Source organism: Castor canadensis, chromosome 11 (assembly GCF_047511655.1).
Source record: "Castor canadensis chromosome 11, mCasCan1.hap1v2, whole genome shotgun sequence".
Lineage (NCBI taxonomy): Eukaryota > Metazoa > Chordata > Mammalia > Rodentia > Castoridae > Castor > Castor canadensis.
The window spans coordinates 6390677-6408716 of NC_133396.1; the positions used below are offsets into that span (position 1 = coordinate 6390677).

The 18040-nt window shown below is 41.9% G+C and overlaps 1 protein-coding gene and 1 pseudogene across 3 annotated transcripts in view; both read left to right on the forward strand.

Annotated features, from left to right (window-relative positions):
* Grb2 (growth factor receptor bound protein 2) overlaps window positions 1-18040 on the forward strand; it is a 59664-nt gene that overhangs the window by 37670 nt on the left and 3954 nt on the right. For all 3 annotated transcript variants that reach the window (XM_020156418.2, XM_020156425.2, XM_074045159.1), the window contains exons 3-4: window positions 9872-9969; window positions 15310-15432. In XM_020156418.2, coding sequence (XP_020012007.2) covers window positions 9872-9969; window positions 15310-15432 — 221 coding nt within the window. The remainder of the gene's footprint in view (window positions 1-9871; window positions 9970-15309; window positions 15433-18040) is intronic.
* Window positions 1357-1542, forward strand: LOC141414376 (small nucleolar RNA SNORA73 family; annotated as a pseudogene).

The following is an 18040-nucleotide window of genomic DNA, read 5'->3' on the forward strand; positions in this document are numbered from 1 at the left end:
TTCATGTTGAATATTTTCAAGATAGGGTCTTGCAAACTGTTTGTCTGGACTGGCTTTGAACCTCCATCCTCCCCATCTCTGCCTCCTCATTAGCTAGGATTACAGGTGTGAGCCACCAGTGCCTCACTTGAATGTACCTTTTCTGCTGATGATGATAATGATAGCCATTTGTGTGCAAGGACCTGTAGCCTTAAGTTTCTCTGACTGGTGGATCCTTACACAGATTTTGGTGATTAGTTAACTTTTTCTTCTTTCTGTATCATTCTCTGAGCTGGGTTTTGGGTGACAGAATGATTGTAAATCAGTTGATCCTTTAGTTTGCCTCTTGAATCAATAAGCTCTCAAGTAGAATTGAATAAGTGCTTTCTGTTGTCATTAGTTGGGTGGGGGTGTTGGAAGCACCTGTTCTCTGCCTCAGAAGCACTGGGAAGTAAGTAGATTTACTGGGAAGTTGATGAACTGGAGAAGATCAGAAAAACATGTGACATTGACTGGTGGTGTGGCTCAAGTGGAAGAGCACCTGCCTAGCAAGCATAATGCCTTGAGCTCAAAGTCCAGGACCATCAAGGAAGAAAGGAAGGGAGGAATGGAAGGAAAGGAAGGAAGGGAATAAAACATGTGACAAACATATGACTACTTGCCTGGTCTGGGTAGCTCTGTTTGTTTTTATTTTGTTCTGCATTTTGATGCAATGTATAGCTAAACTGCCAAGCCAGAGCTAGGCAAACTGAGAATGCAAGGGACACCCTCCCAGGAACCTAGAGTCAGGCAGACTATCAAGTGCAGCAAAATAAGGTGGGTGCCGGGGGAGGGCAGTTTGGCACAAAAGACAGTTGTTTTGTATTGAAATTTTTGTACTCCTTTGGTAGAAAGAGTTTATTTTGGGCTGTTGGCTGTACATTTAGGTTTTACTGCCTCCAGGTTTGTCTGGGTGGGGTAATATCACATAAGTGGCAACTACCTTCCTGTTTTGTTGAGATATCATGGGCACTTTTCCAAATGACACCTGAACTTGGACAGGTCAAGGATGGTATTAGTTTATTTTTAAAGTACTTAATTCCTCAGAGAAAGAGAAATAGCTTGTAATTTGGTAAGTCTTCCTAATTATTCAACTTCCAACATCTGTGAACATCATAGAGCAAGTCTTATATTTCAGAAGTTGCCTGAGTGGTCCTGGCCTCATAATGATGTATTCATGTGTGTGGGGAGAGACAGAAAGAAAGAGAAGCCATTTTTCTATGTCAGTCCTGCTGCTGTTCAGTGGAAGAATCAAAAAGTCCAAGGTTTTATAATAATGTTTCTGGAAGAGTTGTAGCTATAAAATAAACACTGCAAAAGTGAGTCACAATCCAATGTGGATACCCTGGGAAGTCACTCCCCCCAGGATCTGTCCACATGGCACACGGGAGCATAAGTTCTGCCCCATGATGTACAGTCCCTTTCCACTCAAGGCTGGGCCTTGAGTCTGCGCCTGCATATTCCTATGACTTCTCAGAATCATGTGGACAATGACTGAGTAGACAAACCATGCAGGAAACAAGGTTAACAACAACAACAAAAAAAAAAGGTAGTCACAATGCATACATGTAGATCAAAGCAACATCTTCACGTTTCCAGGAAGTGCCCCGCCCCAAGTGGGATTAGTAGGACACATGTGTAGAGACAGCTGTGTTCCTCTCTCTTAAGTTACCCATGTAATGTTAAAATTTCCTTCCCACCCCCACAGCCCCACCCTTACACTTTTTTGTGTTGAAGAAAGTTCACCTTGTCTGGCGCCAGTGGCTCACGCCTGTAATGCTAGCTAGTTACTTAGGAGGCAGAGATCATGAGGATCGAGGTTTGAAGCCAACTCTGGGCAAATAGTTCCAGGGACCCTCTCTGGAAAAAGCCCTTCACACACACACACAAAAAAAAAAAAGGTGGGGGGAAGGCTGGCAAAAGTGGCTTAAGTGGTAAGAGCACCTGCCTAGCAAGCATGAGGCTCTGAGTTCAAACCACAGTGCCACCAAAAAAAAAAAGTCCACATAGGCAGTTTGTGGAAAAGATTTGGTGTTTTGAGGTACTCCACATGGTAGCCCTTTAGCAGTGATGTTTAAATTATAGCAGAATTGGTGGTTCTCTTTCCATCATCCTTAGACCCTGATACTCACAAAAAAGCCCCATATACAAGTCTCTCCCTCAAACTATGCCAGATACCATTGTAAGCTGTGAGGAACACAGGTGAGTATTGGGTGTTGAGCTAGCTAACAGGCATTTGCAGGTTGGGGGATGGGGAAAGACATACCAGCACAATACAAAGTAGTAGTAGATATAGTATCCTAAGGGATTATGTTATTAACAGTAATCGTACATTAAATACTATAAAAGTGAAGCAGAGAGAAGAGTGGCCAAGGTGGTTGTGAGCTCTGAATTGAATCTGAATAGATAAGGAAGAAGATAGCCCTACCAGGGACACAGGAGAGAGACCACATGTGCTCAGAGTTTGGTAAGGTGACTAGATGGACTTAACTCAATTGGAGAATTAGTGGGTAATAAGGACAGAGAAGTAGTTGATAGTCAAATTATGAACACTGCAATGCCATGCTAAGAATTTGGAGTTATAGTAGGTTGCCTGCCACTTAAGACTTTTAACAAAAAAATAGGAGTATTTGAACTGATTTCAGATACTAAATAGATTGAAGACAAGCTAGTTTAGCCTTAAGCTATGATGTGTGGACATTTGGTTCCTAACACACTAATGTTCCTCTTCCAAAATAAACCCCACTGAGAGTGACTGCTTAGAAAGGTGACAGGAAAGAGGCACTTGAAAAGTAATGGATGATTTTTGTCAGTGAAAAATTGGGGAGTTTTAGGGTTTTCTCTGCCTTTCTTCTCTTCCTGCCTCCTTTTTCTTTCCTTTTAAATGTTTTTTCCTTAAAAAATTTTTTTTTGGTTGTTTGTTTGCTTTAAATTTTTATGAAGTAGTCAGAAGGTAGACTTGACCACAAAATGCTCTTCAGATTTCTAAGTTTGACAAATTAATTCCTGTCAAGCTGTGCTCGTGGTGCAGACCTGTAATCTCAGCACTTGAAAGGCTGAGGTAGGTGGATTTCAAGTTCCAGGCCATTTTGAGCTCCACAGTGAGTCCCTGTCTCAAAACAAAAGATGTAAAAGATCAAGAATTCAGAGCTCCTGGCCTCCTAAGAAATACCATTTCTTTTTGGGAGGCATTGGGGTATAAACTGAGGGCTTTGAGCTTACTGGACAGGTACTCTACCACTTGAACCATGCCCCACCTTTTTTTTTTTTTTGCTTTTACTGACAGGATCTTGTGTTTGTGCACAGGCTGGCTTCAGGCTGTGGTAACAGCAAATAGGTGTGCTCCACTACATCTAGCCTTTTTTTTTTTTTTTTTCAAATGAGACTGGGGTTTGAACTTGGGGCTTTATACTTGCAAAGCAGGCAACCTACTCATTGAGCCATTTTGATCTGGTTATTTTGGAGATGGGATCTAAGAACTATTTACCTGGGCTGGGCTGGCCTAGAACTGCTACCTCTGATCTCAACCTCCCAAGTAACTAGGATTACAGACTTAAGCTACAGGCCAAGCCAGAAGTATCCATTTCAAAGAGAACATAAAATAGCTGGGCACCAGTGGCTCACGCCTGCAGTCCTAGCTACTTGGGAGGCAGAGATCAGGAGGATCGAAGTTTGAATTGGAGAGACCCATCACAAAAAAGGGCTGGTGGAGTGGCTCAAGGTGTAAACCCTGAGTTTAAGACCCAGTACCACAAAAAAAAAAAAAAAAAGAGCGAGAACATAAAATAGTATTTTGTGTCACAGGGAGCATACTTTTGTTGAGGGAGGTATTGATTTAAGGTAAAAATACCCTCTTGATTTTATATCATTATATACTTTTTTTAAAAAGCAAGATGTGGTGGAACATTTGTAATCTCAGCACTCAGGAGGCTGAGGTGGGAGGATCAAGAGTTCGAGGCCCCCCTGGGCTACATAACAAGACTGTCTCAAAAAACAAAACAAAAATCTTTTTGAATAGGTTTTCTTTTAATCATCTAATAAAACATCATAGTTTGGGGGAGATAAAACAGCATGATTTAGTATTCACATACAATTTTATAAATCTACCAAAATCAGGAGAGTTTTTAAACTTATGAATACATTTCATTTCTTCTCAACTTGCTGGGTTTTTTGTTTTTTGGGTTTTTTTGGCAGTACTGGAGTTTGAACTCAGAGCCTCATGCTTACTAGGCAGACACACTACCACTTGAGCCACTTCACCAGCCCATTGACTTGCTGGTCTTAAAGGGCCAAGTATAAATCCCCTGGCCTGACTGGGGAAAGGTGCTATATGTGTTTTCACTGACCTGAGGCCTTGTATCCTTAGACCAGGCTGCAGGGCAAATTTGAACTGTTGCTCTGTGTGTGCCTGGTAAGCAGTCGGAGGCTGTGGTTGGACCAAAGCCCACCAAACTACCTTTAAATTTGTCATCTCTTCATGAAAGTTCATATGAACCAGATCTGTCATCCCAGCACTTTGGAGGTGGAGGCAGGATTGTAAGTTCAAGACCAGCCTGTGCTACAGTACCTTGAAGAGAGAGAAAGTTAGTTCATAGTGACTTGTCTGATTGTGGGTATTTTTCATGGTTTGGCACACAGGGATAGCAAGCAGCATAGCTAAGCTGTTTCTCATGCCGAACAAACCTGTAACAGATGGAGTGGTGAGTGGTAAGGCACTTACTCAAAGCGTTGGTAATGAATCAGTGTGGCTGGAGACTGAGTCAGTGCCCACACTAAGGAAGGATGACAAGCATTCTGATAGTTTCTAACATGTAACAGCAACTGAAGAGAACAGATTCTAAATGGCTCTCCCAGGACAGTTACCCTTGCCAAGGCCATGTAGTTTGTTCTTGGGGTGAAGTCTTTTCAAAGTCTGTGTGTGTGCTCTTGAAATTATATAGTACGTGTCACTGCTATAGTACGTGAGATGGATAGATGGATTGGTACTTAGGGATTGGGCTGGTATTGCCTGAGTCTTTGAGTCTTACGAGGACTGGGGAAAACTCACTGGCATATGTTGAATTTCTGTTATGCAGAGATTAGCTGCAAATAGTGTTTTAGTCTTTTATTAAAGGTTTAAAAATGTAATTGTTCTTATCTTTCATACACAAATGCTCTTATACAAATTGCTTTCCAGGTAGAACTTTGAATATTTTTTTCCCTGAAGAAATGTTGAACACCCTGCAAGCTGTTCAACATTTAGAGTCTGTGTTGACAGGTTTGATGGGATCTTAACTATTGGCTTCTTTCTTTAAAAAAACAAAACAAAATAAACGCCAGGAACCAGTGGCTCACACCTGTAATCCTAGCTATTTGGGAGGCTGACATCAGGAGTATCATGCTTGGAGGCCAGACTGGACAAATAGTTCATGAGACTCCCATCTCCAAAATGGACTGGAGGTGTAGCTTAAGTGGTAGAATGCCTGCTTTGCAAGTACAAAGCCTGGTTTAAATACAAAACTCACAAAAAAAGAGGAGGTGCTGGTGGCTCATGCCTGTAATCCTAGCTTCATAGGAGGCTGAGATTGGGAGGATCATAGTTTAAGGCCAGCCTGAGCAAGTAGTTTGCAAGACCCTCATCTCCAAAATAACCAGAGCAAAATGGACTGGACTGGAGGACTGGAGGTGTGGCTCGAATGGTAGAGCGCGTGCTTTGCCAGTGTGAAGCCTGAGTTCAAACACCAGTCCCACCAAAAAAAAAATAAAGATTCCTTTTTCTGTTGTTCATATAAATGACAATATATTCAGGCAAAAAAAAATTCCCATTTTTCAAAATGCAGCATTTTATAAACCAGATACTTAGCGCTTTTCTGTAATTGTGCAGAAATGTAGTTCTAGCTCTTCTTTTTCCTAGCATTATAAAAGGGACAGGGCTAGCAGAGTGGAATCAAGTGGTAGAGCGTCTGCCTAATAAGTGTGAAGCCCAGAGTTCAAACTTCACTACCACCAGAAAGAAAGTAAGTAAATGACAAGTTCATTTAGCAGTAGTGACATACTGTCATCAAATTCTCATATTGTAGAATGGGAGGCAATTTCACACATAGAACCGATTGAACATGGTGAATGCTCTGAGTTGTCCTTGTTAAAGAAAGTTTTATTTGTGGGCATTAACTTTTTTTTGACAGAGTGGCAATGATAGCTATCATCATGGGAGCTTCTGAGTCCTCACCATGTTACTTCTGCTTCCCCCTGTATTTGGGGGCTCTGCAGTTTGTATATGAAGTGTGTGAGGCCCCAGTTCTTATGTATGCACTAAATTATATTACTGTATTTCTTTGAGATAGTTCTAATTTTTGATTTACTTTATACACAGAGATGTTCATCTAACAGTAAAGTGCTTTTTCACAAATAACACACTCTCATAAGTAGCACCAGGTAAAGAAATAAAACATGAGCAACACCTCAGAAGTCCTTATTGTGTCCCCTTCTGTTGACTGCAATATGTTTAACTTGCCTGTGTAAAACTCCCATCATTCCTCATCTCTTAAATTTCTCCCTGATTTGGGCTAACATTACTTTCAGAGTGTCTTTGGGGGTGGGGGGAACCCTTCACTGAAATTTTGCTCTTCCTCCTTTCATAATCTCATCTCTCAATCAATCTGCTTCCGTTAAACCAAAGGGCTTGTGTGGCTACCGAGTCATAATTCAAGGGAATGTGGGGGCTGGGAGGAAAATGCAGCTGTGAGGTAATGGACAAAACAATTCCTTGGAATTCTCAAAGTGGAGGGAACATGGGTTGGTGAGCTCACCTGTGTGTCAGGAGGTGATGGATGAGCAAGCACTGAATGTCTCCTGCTGGGAAATGGTGGCTGAAGCAGCTTCCTCACTCTCAGCCTCAGATCAGGCCTCAAACGCTGTTTGTGAGGGTGAGGGACCAGGAGTTTTCATGTGGAACCACAGGCTTCAGAGGCACGCACACCCGCGGATGGCTTCGGTCGCTGTCTCGCTCAACTTTAAACTTACTTAAGATAAATTTGTGTCCTTTGCTTATTTGTATGCTTAAGCATTTGAATAAAACTTAATTCTTAAGTTATAAAAGTTTTCCTGGTCCCTGACTCCCAGTGTGGCCCAGGCTTAGTAGGTGCATTCCTCCTCTGGAGCATTGCCTCAACCGAACCAGCCTCTTTCCAAATTTTACAGTAAAGAGATTAGCAGGCAGACTGGCCTAGCAAGTATGAAGCCCTGAATTCAGACCCCAGTATTACCAAAAAAAAAAAAAAAATTATTTACCTATCTAGAGTAAAAAGATTTAGAGCCATGTACAGCAATGCCTATAAATTTCCAGATAACTAGACTTGTAACCATTTGTGCACTCAGCTTTATGTTAATTCCATCTTTCCCTGCCTTCTGGGAGAGAAAAGCACACTAAAACAGAGTAGTTTTGTTCTATAGAAAACTATAGTTCTGAATTGGTTTCAAATCTGAGAGTTGCCATGGACTTTCACTTATTGGCAGAGGGGATACAGGATTTGCCTGTATCTTGGTAAAGGTGACAATAAAAATGTGCAGCTCTGGGAGCTCCCGGCAGAGACCCAGTTGTCTTTTTCTGCAAGCTCTTGGTTACAAATCAAAGTAGCCTTTTCTAAGTGATTCCCTTACTCTGTTTTGATGCCAAATAGGTCACAGTCAGCTCCTAGTCATCCTGCCTCTCCTTTGTCTTCTGAGAACTCTACAGTGTGACTGTACCTCACCAGTTCAGGAATTCCGGAGACATTTTGAAAAGCTCTTTTTCATAAATATACTGGTCTTTCATTGCTATGGTTATTATCAGATGATAATGCTGTGCAAAACCCTTGTCGGGCCTCATTTCCTTCAAGCCTTTCTTTTTGGTAGATAGCAAAGCCCTAGCATTAGGCAGCTTTTAAAGTAGCTCCTCTCCTCCCGGTTGGTTACCTATCAACCTCATCTGCCCTTTCTAATGTTGTATGTCCCTTTGAAATGTCATCAGCCACTTTTAAAACACTCCAGTTTCTAATTTGGCTATGAGAATAGTACCATTCATCATCTCAAATAAAATCATTTTGTACAGAATTTTACCAAAATGTTATTGTTTATTGTACTCGTTAGCATCTCCTTTGCTCACCATTTTGAGATTGTGCTCATGTTTCTATTTTGTCTTTTAGATACCAACTTTAAGCATCAGGCACTGGCTCACACCAGTAATCCTAGCTTCTCAGGAGGCAGAGGTCAGGAGGAACTCCGTTCAAAGCCAGACTGGGCAAATAGTTTGCAAGACCCTATCTTGAAAAAAACTCATCACAAAAATAGGACTGGTAGTGACTCAAGGTGTAGGCCCTGAGTTCAAACTCCAGCACAGCAACAAAAAAAAAAAAAAAAAAGAAAAAGAAAAACTTTATCCTGGTGCCAGTGGCTCACACCTGTAATCCTAACTACTCAGGATCATAGTTTGAAACCAGTACAGACAAATAGTTCTCAAGACCCTATCTGGAAAATACTCAGTACAAAATAGGAATGACTGAGTGACTCAAACCTGCCTAGCAAGTATGAAGCCCTGAGTTCAAACCCCAGTCCCATCACAAAAAAAAAAAAAAAAAAAAAAAAGAGAAACCAACTTTGTGCCTTCTGCCCTTTAACTTTTGTTAAAAGTCTAGAATTCATGAAGTGGCATTTATCCACTAAGTTCTGTTCTGCTCCTCATATTACTCTACAGATTAGTCTTGTGGCCTTTTCTGCCTGTCTGTCTCATAGGAGAAAACATTCATTTGGAATCTATAGATCTGGGTGTGATTTTTTTTTTTTTTTTTTTTCCCAGTACTGGGGTTTGAATTCAGGGCCTCACATTTACTAGACAGGCACTCTACCACTTGAGCTCCTCCACCAGCCCTGTTTTTGTGGTGGGTTTTTTCAAGATAGTGTCTTGTATACTGTTTGCCTTGGGCTGGCTTTGAACCTCGAACTTCCTGCCCTGCCTCCTGAGGTAGCTGCCTCCTGAGTAGCTAGCCACTGGCATCCCACTAAAGTTCGTGTAGTTTTCTGCTGTATGAGGTCACTAGCTCATAACTTAGATGGCCATTCCATTTTTCTAGGTGTGTTTTTACATCTGTAGGATGCAGTGGCTCAAGTTCAGGCTCTCCAAGTGTTTTACCTGAATTGTGCTGGTAGGACTTGCCAGGCTTGGTCACTAAGCAGTTTTCCCATACAGGGCCCATGGTTGTGCTCAGGAGCAGCAGCACTGCAGAGCTTCTTGGTGCTGACCCACACTTGCAGGAACCTGGAGAAGCTACTGGGGAATCCCAGGATGGGATCACTGTGGATCCTGGAGGTTGGCTTGGAGCTCTCCAGAGAAAGCTAAAAGTTGCCCTCTTTCTGCTGGCTTCTCCTGTTACACCTCTCTCTCCCAGATTGCAGACTTGTTTAATCTGTCAGGCTTCATTTTCTCTCCAGTAGCATTATCTGCTGTTTCCCAGAATCTACTCTCTACTTTTCTTTAAAAAATGCTAATCTAGGACTGAGGGCGTGGCTCAAGAGGTAGAATGCTTAGAGGCCCAGAGTTCAATCCCCAGTCCTGGAAAAATATATATATTATTTTCCCCTGTCATTCTTTTGTTTTCCTGCTGAGAGTTTAATTCTAGTGTTTCAGAGCCTGACCTATCATTTCTAGAAACAATTTCTTTTTAATTGTCACAGAGTTTAATGTAATGCTAGTTGAAGTTCCAAGAAATCTTACATCATGTAGCTGATAATACTTCAAATAAGACCTTTGATAAACCTACAAGGAGCACAGTTGTTTCATGCTTCCCTTCTAAAAGGGGGAAAAAAAGTTTGACTTTTTACCCTTTTTATTTCTTTCCAGGTTTTAAATGAAGAATGTGATCAGAACTGGTACAAGGCAGAGCTCAATGGGAAGGACGGCTTCATTCCCAAGAACTACATAGAAATGAAACCACATCCGTAAGTTGTGCTCCACTGGTCTCCCAAGTAGGGGACCCACCGGCCTGTTCCAAATAGTTTTTAAAATTGAGACCGCTGGAATGGATATCATACTGTTCATTCTGCCTTCCCAGGGAATTAACCCAATACAATGATTTTGCATGTTTAATAGTAGCATGTAATGATAATATAATAGTAGTGGTATACTTTTTTTTTTGGCAGTACGGGGGACTGAATTCAGACCCTCACGGTTGGTTCTACCTCTTGCGATATAACCACAGTAATGGTATACATTTTACACTTGATCCAAGAGCAGTAATAATGCTATATAGTTTTTTTTAATTTTTTTATTTTTGGCAGTGGTGGAGTTTGAACTTGCTAGGCAGGCACTCTACCACTTGAGCCACTTTGCCAGCCCTTTTTTGTGGTGGGTATTTTTGAACTAGGGTCTCGTGAACAATTTTCCCAGCTGACTTGCAATGAAATCCTCCTGAACTCTGCCTCTTGAGTAGCTAGGATTACAGGCGTGAGCCACCCATGCCTGACTGGTATACATTTTAGATTAATAGCCGTCAATGATCATCAAAAACAGTACTTCAGCAAGGAGGGACCTACAGAGTCATGTAATTTGTTCTTCTTTATCCTACAAATTAGGAAAGTTTATCCTACAATTTAGAAATGTTTTTATTCAGTACAGTAATTGGCGATTATAGCTCTCATTGTGAAAGTGCAAAAAACTGTGGAGCAATACATAAGCTTGCCCCACACATGTAGTCCTTGCAGAGGTCACAACTGGTAGCAACTAAATGTAGGTCAGAAACTACTTAGGAACCAAATTCTGAGCCTGTTCCAAGAAGATAATTTGTCTTCTGTGAAATGAAACAAATGATTCAGGAGCCTCCCATAAAACTATCAGTTGAGTTCATGCCCTGGCAGTAAAGTCTTAGAAAGCGTTTATTATATGGCAGAGCTATGCGAGGTGTCGGGGCATTGTGTCCACACTTAACTTATGGTATATATAATAAAGTCCCCACATCACTCCAGGGGTGCATTTGAGATCACATCCAGGAAGTATTAACCTGGAGATGGAAGGTTGAGCTAGCCTGCAGGGGGATAGAGAGATGTTGATTTGGGGGTGGAGGGGAGGGCGTTGAGAGGTCCTCAAGGGAACTTCTTTTTACTTTGAGAGCCAGGCATTTCATAATGCTCCTAGATAAATGTAGCATGGTGTGATTTAAAAGGTAAAGACTGATCTCATTTGTATAGTTTTCTTGTTTTTGTTTAGAACTTGTACTACCTTGTCTCTTCATCAGCATGAGTTTGATCCCCCTGCCCCCCAAAAATTTTAAGTTCCTTGGGAAACTTATGTCCTCTCATTCTGTCTTCCACTGTAATTTGCAGCTTGCTTTTACGTATAATGGCTCAGTAACATTCAGTTGATACTTGGACTGAATTTTTTTTTTTTTTTTTTGGTGGTACTGGGGTTTGAACTCACTCTCATGCTTGCTTGACTACCACTTGAGCCACTCCACAAGCTATTTTTTGTGCTTGGTATTTTCGAGATAGGGTCTGTCGAACTATTTGCCCTGGCTGGCCTCACCTGTGATCCTCCTGATCACTACCTCCTGAGTAGCTAGGAGGACTGAAATTCTTGATAATAAAGTTCAAAAGCATTATTGAATCTTCAGTGGAATATGTGCGTAAGATTACTGGACCTCTGTCTGTAGGTTTATAATGTCCCTTACTCGAGATCCCTGTTGCATAAAATTGGGAGCCAATATGCAGTCTGCCCAGGGTACTAAGAGGCAGGCACAGTTGATGACAAACCAGAAGCTCCAAGAAGCTGATCATAAATTTCATATGTGAGGTATGCGTTCTACAGCCTTTAGTCTCAGTACATGCATTAGGAGATGTGTGTGGGTTTTCATGGACAGCATCATGGAGTGCACTGTACTAGAGAAGCATCGTGCAGTGGCCATGGGAGGAGAAGAGCCACACATCCTCACTGGGCTCATATCCATGTAAGCCAGATAATCTGTGCACTTCTGTTTCTATCATTCCTATTCAGAATAAACCCTTGATCGAGGGGTATTTCAACTTTTTCTATAAAGGACCAGCCATTTACAGTCACTCTTCTATTATATTATTTATTTATTTACTTACTTATTTACTTACTTATTCATTTATTTATTTTGTGGTTCTAGGGTTTGAACTCAAGTCCTTACACTTGCTAGGCAGGCCCTCTACCACTTGAGCCATTCTGCCAGCCTGTTCTTCCTTTTAACTTTTTCCCTTTTCTTTGTATTTTGGGGGATTTTTTTTTTTTTTCTATTCAGGTTCTCACTATGTTGCCCAGGCTGGTCTCCATTTCCTGGACTCAAGTGATCCTCCTGCCTCAGCCTCCCAAGTACTAGGACTACCTGTGTGTGCCATCGTGGCTGGCTTAAAATTTTTCTTTTAACAGCCCATTGGGGTTCAGGGGCTCAAATTATAGCTCAGTAGTAGAGTGTGAAGCCCTAGGCTTGATTCTCAGCACTGGAGGTGGGAATGGGGTTGAGTTGCTGATTCTTAAGCCACTTGTGGTGGGAAACAGACACCAGTAATCCCAGCACTCAGGCAGTGAAGGCAGGCATATCATGAGTTCAAGGCCAACCCATGGCAAAGTTATTAAGACCCTATCTCAAAAACAAAACACAGGACTGGGTGGGTGTGTATCTCAAATAGTGGAATGCCTGCCTAACAATAGCAAGGTCCTGAGTTGAAACCCCAGTACCACAAAAAAGGGAGGGTGGTGGCTGGGGCATATAAGGCATAGTTCAAGTAGTAGAGCACTTGCCTAGCACACACAAAGCTCTGTGTTCAATCTCTAATACTGGAAACAAAAAACAGTCCTGGGTTTAGGCCATGGAAAAAACAGGGCAGGATTAAACCAAGCACCATGACTTACAGATTGCTTCACTAGATCCAATGATAAACAAAATCAACCCAAGTTTCCCTTCGTTTCCATATTTTCAGACTGCAAGGGAATTCAGCAGAACATCATACTATAATTTTTATAGCAAGCACCTGTGGCTCTAAATTCTTGTTTTTCTTCAGATTACGTAAGCCCTTTTTTTTTTTTTTTGATGTGACTCAAATTTGAATTTAGTGCTTTGTGCTTGCAAAACAGGCCCTCTATCACTTGTGCCACACCTCCAGCCCAATATAAGCATTTTTAAATGAGACTTTTTTTATTTATGTCTTTATGGGTGATTGAACCCAGGACCTTGAGCGTGCCAGGCAAATACTCTACCACTTGAACTATGCCCCCAGCCCTTTTTAAAAACAGGATCCTGCTAGCTTTGCATGGGCTGGCTTCGAACTCAATATTCTTACCTCCGCCTCCTTCCTGAGTAGCTAGGATTCCAGGTGTGCTGGGGTTGAATCAGACTATTGAGAAAAGATAGTAAAGGCCACATTTCTTGGAAAGTTATAGTTACTAATGCTGACAAGAGTCTTGACCTTCCCCCTTATGTAAGGAACTTTAGAGGGCCATGGATGGTGGCTCATCTGTAATCCCAGCACTTGAGAGGCTGAGGCAGGAGGATTGACTGGTGGAGGCCAGCCTGGTCCATTTAGCAAGACTATCTCAAAATCAGAAGGGCTGGGGTATAGGTCAGTGGCAGAGTGTTTACCTAGCACTCTGTGGGGTTCCATCCCTAGCACCACAAAGTAAATAAGTAGTTTTAAGAGAAGGCTTATCAAATTTATAAATGACATAAAGTACTATGGAAATGAAGAGTGGTGGTGGTTAGATGTATTAACTTTGCGTAAGTACAGTTAACCCTCAAAAGCACCAGAGACCAGCAAATGTCTATATGCCCTCCATACTTCCATCTTTCGAAATCAATCTACTCTGGTTCCTAAGCACTGCAGGATTTACCCTTCAGTATTTGTTGTACCAACTCCTCTGCAGCATGGCGTCAGAGCCTGCAAAGTGACAATGACACGAGTACTAGATTTAGGGGTGTTTAGGTTCCTGTGGACAACCTTTGGGTGTCTCTCCCAGCATCTGGCATCTTTCTGCTTGACCTTTTGTATAGAATAATATTTTGGAGACATCTTGCAGTATGGTTGCTTATAAGATAAACATAACAGATTTATAATTTTAATAGGTTGGTAGCTTTGCTACTGCCGTTTACATATTAAACGAATTCTAGTTACCATGTAAGGTAGGTCTTTCTTGGCTATAAATAACGGTTTTGCTTTTTAAAAATAGTAAAACATTGAAGATGATTGTGAAAAGGGAATGTTGTCTTCCCAGTTCCTCTACCCTAATTAGTAATGGTCTCCATTTGAAGTAGCTAGGCAGCCATGACAGCCATGACCTTGAGTTCTTTTAAAGGCATCATCCCCTTTTCTCCTGTGAGATACAGGCTAGTTGCTCTCACAGTTTTCAGTGAATTCAGCCACTTTTTCTTCTGGTCAAAGTGAATTAGCATGGGGAGCAAAAGAGTCTATAAACTGCTTCGAATGCAAAATCTTAATTTTGCGGCTAGCTGCTCTTCAGGTGATAAATTCTGTTGTCCTAGTTTTTTTGTTTGTTTGGTGTTTTTTGGTTTTTTTTTTGTTGTTGTTGTTGTTGTATGGACATGTGGTATTGGGGATTGAACCGAACCAAGGGCCTTCTGCATTTTAGATGAGTGCTGTACCACTGAGCCACACCCTGCCCTTACTAATGGCTTTGAAAACCCAACACTGAACTGAGCATTGACCCCAGAGAGGAATGCTGACCTTCTTTTTCTCCAAAGTAGAAACTGCTCTCTCACAGCAGAAATAGCCCTGCCTCCAACTTCTGGACCTTCCAGGCTCTCTCCTCCACACCCCTGTTCCTTCTGTGGCAAAACTGTAGCCTTATTCAGTGGCTGCAAAAAAGGGGCATGGACTTTCCCAGTGTGCCTTTCTGACAAGTCAGTTGGGGGCGGGTGGGCTTTGACTTAGGAAACTTTTTTTTTTTTTTTTTTTTTGGTGGTGCTGGGTTTTGAACTCAGGGCCTCACACTAGCTAGGCAGGCACTCTACCACTTGAGCCACTCCCCAGCCAAAGAGGTTTATTTTTAAGTGTCTCCCTCCACAAAAACAGTGACCTGCAATAGTGTCTTGAGTTGAGTTCTGGAAAGTGGGTGAGTGACACTGTTGTTTGAAGGTCCATCTCTCAGGAAGGTGCAAGCCTGCGTTGTTCCAACTTGGGCACAGTGAGACCAGAGGGTGAAAAGCGAGCCTCTTCCTCTGGCAAGGAGTGTCCTACTACTGACATTCAGGGCTGGACATCCCGTTTCTTTGTGGGGAAGCAGATGTTGACTGGCTTGCCTTCCTTCCTTAGGTGGTTTTTTGGCAAAATCCCCAGAGCCAAGGCAGAAGAAATGCTTAGCAAACAGAGGCATGATGGGGCCTTTCTGATCCGCGAGAGTGAGAGTGCGCCTGGGGATTTTTCCCTCTCTGTCAAGTAAGTATTTCCCGCCAGAGGCTGGTCTTAGGCTAAATTGTGAGGCTACTGGTCAGGTGTCTGTCAGCACACAAACTGGTAGAGGCTTAGCCTAATCAGTAGACTGATTTTACATTAAAATCCTAACTTTTTGGTTCCTCTAAAACTTAGTTCTGGCATTGCTGGGTAGTGAGCACCCAGTAAAAGGAGTCTCAGGAGCTGAGTTGCGGCTCCTCAGATGGCCCGCCCTGGCCAGTTTTCCCTAAGTCCCGCCACTCCTCCTTCTGGCATGGAGCTTCTGCCACTGTGCAGTAGTGACAGCTCGCCCTGTCAACTGCCTTTACCAGACAGACAGCCCCATCCTACCTCACATTAACTTGAAAAAGCTACCACAAGGGATTTGGGCTGGCCTCCAACCTCTATCCTCCCTGTCTCCTCCTCCCAAGTAGCTGGGATTACAGGCATGAGCCACCGTGCCCAGGACCCTGAGGGATTTGGGACAAGTTTAAATGTGAAGGGGAACTGAAGAGCAGGAAATGGGGGAAATAGGGACACTTGCTCCCTTAGGAAGCAGGCCAAATATAAATTGGAACTTTAAGGAGTCTATGCCAATTATATTTCATTTGTGAAATTAAGATTTTGAGTTAAATTGTAATTTCCATCATTTTTTCACATTCGGTCCTTTTCCGGTTAATACATTATCATAGGATACCCTCTCCTGGGAATCTTACAAATCATTTCATTATTTATATACAAAGAAGTTTAACCTAGATGATTAAATATTCAGCTCACTATTGTATTATAGATTACATTAAATTTTTTTTCCTTTTAAGGATGACAATAAACCATCTTTCCATTTGCAAATGATACAAAGCATAAGACTTTTCAGTTTCAAGAATGTACTGAATGTCTCATTTTAGGACCAATATGTAGCTAAAGTATAGGGGTTTTTGAAATGTAAATTAAGATTTATATTTGTACCCACTGAGATCGGGAGAATCGTGGTTTTGAGGCCAGCCCAAGCAAAAAGTTCTTGAGACCTCATCATAACCAATGGCTGTGCACCTGTGATTCTAGCTTCACAGCAAAGCATAAATGTAAGGATCACAGTCCAGGCTGACCTGGGTAAAATCAAGACCCTGTCCCAAAAATAATAAAACAAATAGGCCGGAGGTGTTGGCTCAAGTGGTTGAGCACCTGCCTGGCAAACTCCAGTACAGGGGGTAAAAAAAACTGTAGTTGTGTTCTGTTGCCAAGCAAAGATTTGAGAGGTTTCAGATATGATCTTTAGTACTTCACAAATATATTAGCAGTGTAGTTACTTTTTATTCCCAGCATATGAAAAGGTTAAAACTGGATGTAATAATCACAGTTTATCTCTTCTAACAAGAGCTTTTTGAAGTGCTTGATTGAACATATACAACAAATGGTCTTGGTAGGTTTGTGAAATTATCATTTTTGTGCTTCTCATTAGCTTGTGTTCATCTGTTCTCCTTACGTCGTATGCTCCCCATGTAGAAATTAAAAGCTTAGAGTGAGAAGCACAGAGTTAATCAGTGAGTGGTGGCCAGAGCCACCGGACAATTGATGTTGAGCTGAGGACCCACCTGCCTGCCCGGCACAGTGCTGCACATGCTAGGAAGGCCAAGCCATTTCCTCTGTCAAATGAAACTTTTGAAGGAGTTAATGTGTTTATATGAGAAATAAAATGTGAAGCAGATGATATTGCTGCCTTTGACAGCACAAATGTCTACAAAGGTGGTTCACATAACATCAAAGACTCTGAGATACTTCTCTAGTTTTAAGATGTTCAGAGTCTGATTTAAGACACTGGTCATACCGGGTATCGACGGGGTAGGGGGCAGAGGGAGGAGGCGGGGTGGGTGGTAAGAGAGGGGATGGGAGGAGTGGGGAGAAATGACCCAAACATTGTATGTACATATGAATAAAAAAAATAAAAAATAAAAGACACTGGTCGGGCTGGAGATGTAGCCTAGTGATCCAAGAGGACTTACCTAACATGTGCAAGGCCCTGGGTTTGATCCCCAGCACTGCAAGGAAAAAAAGACTTAAAACACAATAGTTGACATAAGGCTTATTGTCAATCCTACTCCTACACTTCAGGAGTGGCTGCAGCACCCCAGGGCAGGGGGGGCCTCTGAGGCCAAACAGGGCCTTTGAATGTCCCTTTCCTCATGAAGCTCTCTTACCATCCACATTTCCTTCTTGCATGGCAAATCCCCCCTAAACTGCAGTTCCCTAAAGTAAAAAATGGTAGATTCCAGAAATAAACAACTCATCAGTTTTAAATAACTTTTATTACAACAAATTGTTTTGTTAGTATTAATCTTTCACTGGAATTAAACTTTATTATAGGATTGTATGTATGTATGTATAGGGAAAAACATAATCAATACAGGGTTTGCTTTTATCTGTGTTTTCAGACATCCCCCTGGGTGGTCTTGGATCAAACTCCCAAGGATAAGGGGAATCACCCAGCTAAACATTTAGTATCTTGTACTCACTGTCTCAGTGCTGCCACCTGCTGGGTTATCTATAGGAAGCATTTGGTTTCTTCAAGCTAAATTTAAACTGAAGGAAGTCTCCATTCATTGAACAAATGTTCAGA